The 11,905-nt window shown below is 41.4% G+C and overlaps 2 protein-coding genes across 2 annotated transcripts in view; both read left to right on the top strand.

The window, feature by feature from the left end:
• arhgap1 (Rho GTPase activating protein 1) overlaps positions 1-9,023 on the top strand; it is a 14,954-nt gene extending 5,931 nt beyond the window's left edge. Inside the window, exons 3-13 of the mRNA XM_023427026.2 lie at positions 425-523; positions 620-707; positions 1,729-1,860; positions 2,443-2,529; positions 3,528-3,626; positions 3,758-3,865; positions 4,004-4,080; positions 4,196-4,273; positions 4,557-4,685; positions 4,849-4,952; positions 5,051-9,023. Of these exons, the coding sequence (XP_023282794.1) occupies positions 425-523; positions 620-707; positions 1,729-1,860; positions 2,443-2,529; positions 3,528-3,626; positions 3,758-3,865; positions 4,004-4,080; positions 4,196-4,273; positions 4,557-4,685; positions 4,849-4,952; positions 5,051-5,218 (1,169 nt within the window). The 3' untranslated portion in view covers positions 5,219-9,023. The remainder of the gene's footprint in view (positions 1-424; positions 524-619; positions 708-1,728; positions 1,861-2,442; positions 2,530-3,527; positions 3,627-3,757; positions 3,866-4,003; positions 4,081-4,195; positions 4,274-4,556; positions 4,686-4,848; positions 4,953-5,050) is intronic.
• A 1,336-nt stretch (positions 9,024-10,359) lies between these two features.
• On the top strand, positions 10,360-11,693 carry LOC147817913 (uncharacterized). The gene is made up of 4 exons (XM_087179528.1): positions 10,360-10,435; positions 10,541-10,607; positions 11,318-11,443; positions 11,530-11,693. Exons 1-4 carry the CDS (start codon positions 10,367-10,369, stop codon positions 11,634-11,636), a joined length of 369 nt encoding a protein of 122 aa, XP_087035654.1. The 5' UTR covers positions 10,360-10,366; the 3' UTR covers positions 11,637-11,693.
• The last annotated feature ends 212 nt before the right edge of the window (positions 11,694-11,905 follow it).

The raw sequence follows: 11,905 nt of genomic DNA, 5'->3' as shown, positions 1-11,905 counted from the left end.
TTAACATTTTAAGAACCTTTAAGAGAGGACTTTAAGGAGAATCGCAACTTAAGATTTTTTTCGTGCAACTTGCCCCTGGTATTTTCTGTGGCTCCTGCATCAACACTCTACATTTCAATTATCCTGAACACAATCACAGAGCTTCTCAGGATGAACAGGTGGAAGATCTCTGAGTGGAGTCAGTCAGCTGATCTGAGTCCACCTGCTGAACCAGACTAAAGACAGAGAAAGACGCTGACTGAAGAGGATTTTCTACTAAATATTCTCCTACAGTCAGTTCTGCTGATGTGAACCTGCTCATATTAAAGCTGACACTTAATGCAGTCTCCATTATTTTATTTCAGACTGAATGTTGTGAAGCAACAACAAACATGTCAGTGTCATCATACTTACGTGTGTGTGTGTGTGTGTGTGTGTGTTTCAGAGACAGACATCTCCCAGCGCTTCGATGGGGGCTCCCCTCACCTGCCCTGGGACCACCCCTTCTATGACATCGCCAGGCATCAGATCATTGAAGTGGCAGGTCAGTCCTCAGACCAGTCTGGTCTAGAAGAAACAAATTCTATTCAGTGAGATTGTATTTTAATATGTGTGTGTGTGTGTGTGTGTGTGTGTGCAGGTGATGATAACTTTGGCAGGAAGGTGATAGTGTTTAATGCCTGCAGGATGCCCCCCCAGCACCAGCTGGACCATCACAAGCTGCTGATGTAAGTCCTGATGAGACCTCATCAAAGTGATACTAAAGTTACTCAAATACACAAGGCGAAGAATCTAAATAGAAAAGCTAAAATATATCAGAAACTAAAGTAAAACAAAGGATGACTTTAGTAAAAAGCTCTGAGCCTCAGATCAACAGGCACTGAGATCCAGAGCTCAGGAGTCCTGGTCACCTTCAGTCTTGGTCTGGGACTCTGCTCTGCCTCACAGTTTGTGCACGTTCAGTAAGTTTTTTTTGTTTTAAACCAAAAACCAAAAATTTGTTGTTGTCAGAATAAAAAAACAAGGACAGCAGGAAACTGTTTGATTCTGGCGTTTAAAAATTCCCTTTTTTAAAATTTTCCTTGTTTAATTTAAGAATGAAGAGAGGTAGTCAGGTGACACAGAAGTAGAGGCTACAAGCACAAAAAAATGAATTTATAAACACAAATTTGATATTTTTGTTTTTCAACAAAAACAGAAAAAACAGCTGTTTTTAAATTTTTAGTTTTTATATTTTTATGTTTTAGATGATGTTTTATGTTTTTTTTTTTTTTTAATTTTGTGTTTTGTTTTTTATTTTTGTTTTTTAATTTTTATGTGTTCTTGCTTCTATGTCTTTTGTTTTTATATTTTATATTTTTTATGTTTTTTGTTTAACATGATAAAAACCAACTGCCTGAATGTGCACTAATCCAGTGAGACTAAACTAAACTCTGCTGTAACACTATTCACTCTTCAGTCTCTTATCTCTGCTGTGTCAGTGTTTCTGCTTTTGTGTGTCCAGCTATGGTGGTGGTAACAGTTTCAGTACAGTCTGCTGGATTCAAAGAGTCCAACCATCACAAGCTCCAGTGATGCAGGAGAACCAAATCCAGATGTTTTGACAAGTTTTCTGAAACATCTGTGGTCCAGCTCTGATTTTGACTCTGAGTTTATGAAAAGTCTGAGCAGAGACAGAAACCTAGACTAGGACCTGGAGACCAGAGGACAGACTCACTGACAGTAGATGTGCTCTTTGGGTTTTTGCAGGTATCTGAAGGGAACTCTGGACCAGTACGTGGAGAGTGACTACACCCTGATCTATTTCCATCATGGACTGACCAGTGAGAACAAACCGTCTCTCAGCTGGCTGAGAGATGCCTATAGAGAGTTTGACAGGAAGTAAGTTCACCAACATGACACTGATAACTGATAATCATATCTGACTGAAGCTGTAGTCTGCACTCTGAAATAAACTTCGCTGGTCTTATTCTGATGGACGCACAAGCAGCGCTCTGGCAGAGGTTTTGTGGGTCTGTTTGGTATTTATGGGCTCAGTGCAGAGAACACAGTGGGGGGGGGGGGGGGGGGTCATGCAAATGAGGCAACACACAATTAGATTTGGTATTTTGGTGACGTGTCAGAACAAGAGGGAAAAAATACATGGAGCTGATGAGTAGTGATGATGGAATAATTAAACCTGATTATGAATGTTAGAAAGCCTGGCTTTAGTGAAGGTTTGTACTGAGTCAGAACGCTGGTTTAAATGGGACTGACTGATAGGAGGGTTGAACCCCAGTGACCCCTCTGTGTGTCAGCTGACATCATAACATACAGTCTTTATGCTGATGAGTTATTAATGTGAGAAACATGTCAATCAAACAAACATCATCAATACAACATGGTTTTAGATGTAAACATTCTGAGATGTAGCAGTGATGATGAGTCTGTGTGTGTGTGTGTGTGTGTGTGTGTGTGTTTCAGGTATAAGAAGAACATCAAGGCTCTGTACATCGTCCACCCCACCATGTTCATCAAGACTCTGCTGATCCTCTTCAAACCAATCATAAGGTTCTTCTTCTTGTTACTGTTAATTAACACAGATTTACTCCTGAAACCTTTAACTTACCACAAAAAACTGAGCTGTGATTAAATAATTGATAGTAGAATAAATAGCTAATGTTTGACAGACCACTCAGTGGTGATTAAATGTGTTCAAGACCTTATTGATAATAAAACATGAGCTGCTTTAATAATAAACAGTATTGGTGTGGATACTGGTGATTCTGGTCCCAGTATGACCCTTTCACCATTTCACTTCACTTTCACTTTCACTTTAAAAGTCCCCTCTTGTTCCCAGGTTGTATTGATCATCTACCGGAAACAAGAGCTTTAAGTTAGAAACACTCGTCATCTGGATGTAGAACATCTTCGTTTACATACTGAGGTTGCAGTGACATCTATTGGCAGCTTTAGGAAACTACAGCAAAACTGTTGGAAGTGTAGCTGTTCAATAGATATAATGTCTCCTGTATATCAGTCTAGTCCAGAGGACGGGGTCTGAGAGATGGTTTTAGATGTTGCTGGACCAGTTTCAGTTTGAGCCCCAGGTTCTATTACTGAAGTAAAACTATAGGCTTTTTTCATAGCTTGTTTTCAATAAGTTTTTCTAAGAGAGATCAGATAAGATGAACCTTTATTGATCTCCCATAGAGGAAATTCAAATATGCAATAAGAAATAAAATAAGAATAGAAGCAAAATATAGAATAAATTACATAAAATAGAAATAATATATTCAATATAAAATAAATGATTAGCTTTTGTCTAAAAAATGGTTTTCAGATGTTAAATGTTGTCTAAATACAGCTGTCAGCTGTCAGGACCTGATCTATCAAAGATTATAAATTCAGTCCTGACAATCTGTGTCAGTGCTGTAGTCAGGACTTTACCTGCAGCCATCATGGAGTAATATGCCGATTCATTTCTCATTTAATCATTTGGTTTTTTTAAAGCTTATAAAGGTTGAAACATGTTGAGAGTCTCTCTCTCTCTCTCTCTCTCTCTGTAGTTTTAAGTTTGGCAGGAAGATCAACTACGTGAGCTACCTGAGTGAGCTGGAGGACGTGGTGAAGTGTGAACAGCTGCTCATCCCAGCCCGAGTCAAAGAGTAAGAGGCTGACGTTAGAACACATTTCACCCAGAAATCATCTGAACCTAAACATGTTTACCTTCAGGAACATCAGTACACAACATTTATAATCCAAATCAGTTGACAATCTCACCTGGTCTCCGTGTCAGGTACGACAACAAGCTGAGAGCATCTCTGAAACCAGCTGCCCAGCCCCCCATGTCTCCTCCTCGCAGCCCCCCTCTCCCCAACCAGGTGTTTGGCGTTCCACTCACACTGTAAGTCGACTCACTTGGAACAGGAGATTGACTTTGGTGTTCCTAATAATGTGATCACTGAGGGTATGATAACACTGCTTCTGTTATCCTAACCTTTGTTTGTGTGTGTGTGTGTGTGTGTGTGTGTGTATGTGTCAGGCTCAGACAGAGGAATCCAGATGGTGATCCAGTTCCTGTGGTGATAAGAGATACAGTCAGCTTCCTATCAGAGCAAGGTGACTCTTCTTCCTCTGTGGTGCTAGAGACAAAAACATGACACACTAATGAACTTTTACTGCATTTCAACTGCCTTGTTGTTTTTCTGTGTGTGTGTGTGTGTGTGTGTGTCAGGTTTGGAGATTGAGGGGATCTTCAGACGGTCAGCCAACGTGACTCTGGTGAAGGAGGTCCAGCTCAAATACAACTCAGGTACGATCAACAGGCAACAGTCTTTCTTTAGGAAGCAGGTCTAGAGTCAGTTCTTTAGGAAGCAGGTCTAGAGTCAGTTCTTTAGGAAGCAGGTCTAGGGGATGTTCCCTAGGAAGCTAACTGCAGATTTCAGGTAAATACTCAGAGAAACCAAATCCTGCAAGGTTGGATGGTGGGTCCAGGTGGGCGGGGCTTGGGTGTGGCTGAGAGTGCTGACTGCTTTGCTGTGACATCACAAAGTTCAAGAAGTCCTGATGGCTCGTTTTTTTTTTTTTTCTTGTAGGAGCAGCAGTGAACTTCAGAGAGATGGAAGATGTCCACTTGGCTGCTGTGATTCTGAAAACCTTCCTGAGGGAGCTACCTGAGCCTCTGCTCACCTACCAGCTCTACAACGACATCGTCAACTTCACCTGTACGTGCAAGATAAGAACCTCACTCTGCTCTAGAGTCAGTTCGTTAGGCAGCAGGTCTAGAGTCTTCTTTAGGAAGCAGGTCTGAGTCAGCTCTTGGAGAAGCTGGTCTGGGATCAGTTTTAGCTCACTGTGTGTGTGTGTGTGTGTGTGTGTCTGTTACAGCTGTGTCCAGTGACAGTCAGGTGACAGCGATGAAGACTCTGGTGGAGTCACTGCCAGAAGAAAACTACGCATCACTGAGATACCTCATCACCTTCCTGGCTCAGGTACAGCTGGTCCAATCAGAGCCTGTCAGTCAGGTGTGTGTGCCAGTGTGTCTGTTACTTACATCATTGTGTGTGTGTGTGTGTGTGTGTGTGTGTAGGTGTCAGCCAACAGTGATGTAAATAAGATGACCAACAGTAACCTGGCTGTGGTGTTCGGTCCTAACCTGCTCTGGGGGCGGGACAACGCCATGTCGCTGAGCGCCATTGGGCCAATCAACAACTTCACCAGGACCCTGCTGGACCAGCAGCATCTGGTCTTCACCTAGACCCCCCAACAGAACCACCCCCAACCCCCCCACCCCCAATTCAGCATTTAGTCTTTAGTTCACTCACCCAGCTACTGACCAATCAGGAGCTTCATCAGGTACTTCTACCTACAGCACTTAGTCAAAACACCTGATCCTGTGGACCAATCACATTTCATTTAGTCCCAATCAGTCTCTACATTCTCATTGGCCCTTTAGCAGTTGTGTGAGGTCAGGTGACCTCGTTTGGAAACGGTTCATATGTTAGACTGAAGCCAAATTAAATTCAACACGTGATGAGCAGGTGAGTCACTGATCTGACTGATGGAGGCGGGGCCAAAGTCTGACTGGACAGTCATGTGTTTCTTGATTCTTTTTGTAGTTTTTTCAGAGCTGCACACCAAGTTCTAGTCATGAGGAGAAACATCAAGTCTGATATTAACTCTACACGTTCCCTCCACTTCCTCCAAAACACTGGATCCTACTACATTTTCCATAATGCAGTGTAGTGGAGTCTTTCATCAGTTTCTAGCACAGGCTTGCAGTTTAAAACCTGATGGTGAAATGTTCCTTTATAAAGACACATTTGTTTCCTGCTGAATCAGCTGACATGAACATGATGTCACACTGAGTCAGGAAGTGACAGTTAACACCCCATAAGCAGCTGTGACACAATCACACAGTTTGATGGTTGTGTTACCTGCAGCAGCAACAACAAGGATGTGAACTCAACCCACTCATTCATATAAAGTGATCTGATCTTCATCTGAGTCACAGCAGAGCTCCACGTCGTGATGCTTCTCCACCTGCTTCACAATCAGATCTCAATATGACATGAACAAGACATGAAAAAAATAACTATATATTTTAACAATTTTACATTTTCTGTCAGAAATAAATCAGAAATTAATTAACAATGAAAATAAATCCAACATTCTAGTAACCAACGCAGGCTGTGTGTTCCCAACGTTAAGCTAAAGGTTAGCATACTTAGCTAACTGGGCTACTGACTTTTAAATCAGATGAAGATGAAGATAATTTAAAGGTTCACTTCCTTTTTCTTGCTGCTACATTCCTCCCAATCACAGCCACCAACTGATCAGATGCTGCGGTCCAGATCACATGTTCATCCTTGTGTTCCTGGTCCCAGACATGGACAATCAGTGAGATGCTGTAATTAAATGAAGCAGTGGAGCAGGAGCTGAGTGAGTCTGTAGTGTAAATCTGTAGTCCTGGACCTGGACCTGGACTCACTGCTGTACTCTACTAGGCCCTGAAAGTTATGTGTGATATTACGATCTTTTCCCCTGTCTCGTGATGACTGACTAAACTCTGCTGTCACCATAGTAACGGTACGGGACAAACAGCTGATAGTAGCACACACAGAGTTCAGCATCATCCATGTTCACCTGTTGTCATGACGAGCTCAACATGATGTCATCCGTCCTCTCCTCATCACTCACTTATGAGGGAAGTCGTTTTTCACAGTAAAAGTCTACTGGTGCTTCCTGTGTTGGTAGGCTTTAAATGTGAAAGGTCAGTAGGAAATGTTTATGTGGGTCATGACGGGCGTTGTGTTGTCATGGTTACTGTTCATTACAGGAAGTGGTGAATAGAAAAACATGTAGCATCCAGTGTACCTGTTCTGACTTCAGCCCAGAGGGTATTCTGGGTAATGAAGTTTAAAGCTGGTCCTTCTTTAAGTTTAAGTTAAGTTACTGTTGATGAGACTTTTACTTGTGTCTTTAGTTGCCTTATACTTTGTGCCACTCGTAGACTCTGTTGATGGTCTGGACCTCTGTCCGGTCTTCATGGTCCAGGCTCAGATCCTCCTGCAGCCACTGAAGTATTGTTCGTTCATTCACTGAGTATTAACACAGACCAGCAGTGAGGACTGAAGCTGACCCAGAGTCTGGTCCCAGTCCAGGTGAATCCACCACAGACACAGTAACCAGGTTTTTTAGTGACGCGGACTCGACTTTAACCTTTCGACTTTATATCGTCGCTTAGCACAAAGTTGTTACTGTTGACCCTCAGTATCATCATCATGTGTCCACATCAACATCTTCCTGAAGTGTGTGTAGAGTCAACTGATACTTTCTGTCTCTCATTTCCTGTGATTCCCAGGCCCTTCAGTATTTGTTAAAGCTTTATGTTTGCTCTTCACTCACTTTCCAAAGCCTTAAGTTCAACAGCGTCTCCTCATGTCACGCCACAGGTCTCCAGACTCAGCTCATCCAAAGCTTTCCTGTGTCAAAGTGTATATATACATATATAAAAACTTTGTTACAGGAACAGTCACCTGTTTGACCTCTGACCCTAATCGGCTGTTTCCTTCCTGTCTTTGTGAAGACTCCAAGAGGCCAAATGCTTACTGAATCCATTGTTTATTTATTTTGAAAAATGGCCAAACAATACTAGGTGAATCATAGTGTAGTGATGCTGTTCTGATTCTTCTAATATGACACGAGTGAAAAACACCAAAACACCTAAAACAAAAAAAAACAAAAAAAAAAAAAATTGGATGTTTACCTGTCGTGACTCCCACTCATGTCAATGCCCTGCTCATTGTGGTGTATATATGGGTGTGTGTGTGTGTATACTTGTGTGTAAATGCTAATTCATGTGGACCCAGCATGTTTGAACTGTTGGGGTTTAAATATGTAGTTAAAAGATTTAAAACTAGGGCTCTGTGTGTGCGTGTGTGTCTGTGTGTGTGCGTGTGTGTTTGCGTGTGTGTGTGTTTGTGTGTTGTCAGGTGAAAACATGGTATCTCTTCAGGTTGTCAGTGTCGTTCAACCCATTCAAAACCTCATTTTAAAAAATAAAGAAAATAAAACGTGACCAGTTTTTCTCAACTCACCTTGAAGATACAAGTTTTCATCGGACAACAGCGTGTACAGTGTGTGTGTGTGTGTGTGTGTGTGTGTGTGTGTGTGTGTATGCATGCCCGTGCCTTATCTGTTTCCCCTCAGTGGTCATGTGATTAGCCATCAAAGTGCCAGTGTGCCCGTTCTGCCATAGATTAAAACGAGGTGCGTTCAACAGAGCTCTGATGTTTGTGTGTTCAGAAGGGTTTGGTAACAGGCTGAAGGTCAGCGTAGCTTGTTGAATGCAGCTCAGCTGTAATGGACAATCACAGGCTTAAAGAACTGAACCTGATGAATATGAATCATCACTAAAGCTGCATTAACATTAAAACTGTTCACATTAAATGAGGATTAAAGTCAAAAGTGACGTTTTCAAGTTAATAAATCTCGATCCTCCTCTACAGGTCACATGACAAAAATCCCAGAATTTAATCTCAAAATCAGAATCAAAAAAAAAAAAAGAAAAATTCACATGGCCCTAATCCTCTGTCGTACTCTTCTCATATGTTATAATTCAGTTTGTTTTATGTTCAGCTTTCGTTTGAGGTTTCACATGTTCAGTATCAAGTTAATCCACTAATGATTTATAGAAATGATTCATCATCATTCTGCAGCTGTCTCTAATATTACTTCACTTTACAGTAAATGAAACCAAGTACAGTTTGTGTTCTGTTTCTTCTTAACTCTGCTGATCGATTACAGCCCTGTCTAATCTATGGATCTTCGTACTGTAACTGTTGTCATGGTGACAGTGAACAATATTTCTCAGTGGGAGAAATCACGTGGTTTCCAGCTGATTTAGTGATAGCTATTGATCTTACTTTCTCTGACGTTTTTTTTTCATCCTTTACTTTTTGATATGTTGTGGATCGTAGTCTCATATGTGTCTGATATACTGGTGATATACTGTAATATCAGTGTGTGAAAACAATAAACAACTGGTGAATGAAACACAACAGAGCACTGTTTTATATTAAACACCACTTTCACACACACACACACTCACAAACACAACCTCTATTTGAAGTAGCTCTTAACAAGAGATTCTCGAATGAAATGGAATTTTTTGATGCAAGTATTCATGGGGAAAGCAGTTCACAATTCATAATATAAATATAATATAAATATAAAAACTAGATATCATTTTTTTTTTTTACACAGCATCATATTTTAAAATGTTTTCAGTTCTTTTATGTGAAGTCTTAATGTGAAAAGTGAGCAGTGATTATACCTGTGAAATAAAAGTCCAACATATCCCTCACAGCTCACCTGTCTCTCTGTGACATCACAGCTCACCTATCCGTCTCTGTGACATCACAGTTCACCTGTCCGTCTCTGTGACATCACAGTTCACCTGTCTGTGTCTCTGTGACATCACAGCTCACCTGTCTGTGTCTCTGTGACATCACGGCTCACCTATCTGTCTCTGTGGCATCAAAGCTCACCTATCTGTGTTTGCTGCTGATGGGATTTTCAGAATAAAATGATGCCTGACATGAACAAACAGATCAGTTGAACAAACTGTGGCTAATTTACTTGAGTCAGTTGATTCCTCCAGTCTTGTCTCAAAAGAGTCCAGAAGAGTCCAGACGAGTCTCAGGAGAGTCCAGAAGAGTCCAGACGAGTCTCAGGAGAGTCCAGACGAGTCTCAGGAGAGTCCACAAGAGTCCAGACGAGTCTCAGGAGAGTCCAGAAGAGTCCAGACGAGTCTCAGGAGAGTCCAGACGAGTCTCAGGAGAGTCCAGACGAGTCTCAGGAGAGTCCAGGTTCAGTATTTAACCAGAGCTGGGAAGGTGACAGCTGTGGGAACAGATCGATGACATACTTTAATCCAGGTGAACCACAGGTCAACTCAGTTCATCCTTTTAATATTTTTAAACACTCCACATACATGTACAGCGGAAGAGGCAGAAACAGACACACTAATAACAGAGGAGGTAAAGAGAAAAATCAAACTGGGAAATTGATGATAGTGATTCTTGATGTTTGATTATTTATCATCTGTGAATGTAACATTCAAATTAAATTATTCCCTCCTGTGTTGCTAAAAGAGTGGAGTGGAGTTTTGAAGTGAAACCTTCATGTCCAAATCTGATTATCTGGAAAGTTATATTCTGGATAAACCACTTCAGGGCGTTTTAAAAACACAGTTGAGTTAAAAATGCTAAAGCAGGAAAATTTGGAAGAGCATTTGGAAAATAAAATCCTTGAACGGATTCCAGCAGTGTTGCGATATCTGCAGCGGGAACAGAAGGTTCTGCAGTCTGGACTGTTCCCACAGCACTGACCATTATCGGTGATGTACCGTGGTATAAAAGGAGTGAGGAGGCGGAGGACAGCTACACAGCAACCTGCACAGGTTCAGAGGGTAAGTCACCGCTATAACTTTAGAGCCTGTTGAAATGTGTGATTCATCTTCTTTTTATTTCCTGTCTAAAGAGGAAACGGATCTTTTGGTTTATTTCTCCTGCAGAAGAAGAAAACAGAGAAGATGAAGGTCTTTGCTTTTGCTCTCCTGCTCCTGGTGGCCGTCACCTATGGTAAATACCAACGATCAGGGTTCCCGCTCTTTTCTACACATCATCTTTCAGGACTTTTCCAGCTCATATGATCATACGCCAATAAGTTCCTATATCATGTATCTAGTGTTGTATTTTTTTATGTTAAAGCAATCATGACCTCGCTCACTCACGAGACAGGAAGTTTAATGTGTCATCGTTTTACCTGAACAACGCAGCAGTTGGTTTGAAGTGAAGCTAACAAGGATGCTAGCAAATTAATAGTAGTAGTAGTAGCTGGTATTGACTTCACAATTATTGTTTTCCAACTCTCAGCAATGAACCAACACAAATTTAAAACTTTGCTGTCAGAGCTAATTCACAAACCTTAGCTAAACAAGCTAGCAAGGCTACTGAAGCTAACATGCTAACCCATTATTCAACAGTTTCATCTATTTCAAGTTCATGTATAAACCTAATAAAAACTACCACAGTTAGCAGCCAACAGTGACTTATTTATATTTAAAGGATGATGTAACTTACATTCTTCACAGTCACAAATAATCCCAGTTAAATATGTACATAAATTTGCCCAAAAATCAGATAATGTTGAAATAATTTTCCAAGATATTTGGCTTTTTTTTTCCTCATTTTTCATGACTGGAAAACTGGTCAGCTGTTTTCCAGGACGTGTTGCAACCCTGGGGGAGTTTTAGCTGAACATTGATTAATCAGTATTACCTGCGCGACAGGTGAGGCCCTGCAGTGTCACAACTGTGTCCGTGAGGCTCCTGACACTGCGGACTGCGTGGAAACCGTGGAGACCTGCCCCCCAGAGATGGACACCTGCGCCAAAATCACCTACCCCGCCCCTTACGGTCAGTACCGCCACCGACAAACCAAAGAAAGCATTCAAATCAGTTTATTTATATATCAGTCATAATATTCCGATCTGGCTTCGCAGTGAACACCTTCCACAAGTCCTGCTACAAGATGGTTGAGTGTCTGAAGCTGGCTCTCACTCAGGGTCTGAAGGTCAGCTGCTGCAACTGGGACGGCTGCAACAAATAAAGACTCCACCTGGACCAGGAGACAACATCATGTGACAATAAAAACTTGAAGCATGCACATTTGGTCGGCTGTTTTCTTCCTGATTTGATCCAACATGTGTAGACCTGCAGGACATGAGTGTAATTCAGTCAAGGGGCGTAACCATGATATATTAATAAAAGCTGAGCCTCATACAACTTTAAGGTAAGGTAACATTGTTGGTCTTCTAATCTTTCCAGCTAACCAACAGTTTGCCAACAAGATGACTCGGATTATAGCACCAATACAAA

Source organism: Seriola lalandi, unplaced genomic scaffold (genome assembly GCF_002814215.2).
Source record: "Seriola lalandi dorsalis isolate HSWRI2012SDOR001 ecotype SW California unplaced genomic scaffold, Sedor1 jcf7180002054850, whole genome shotgun sequence".
NCBI lineage: Eukaryota > Metazoa > Chordata > Actinopteri > Carangiformes > Carangidae > Seriola > Seriola lalandi.
The sequence above is the reverse complement of the archived record's forward strand: the minus strand, read 5'-3'. Positions and strand labels throughout refer to the sequence as shown.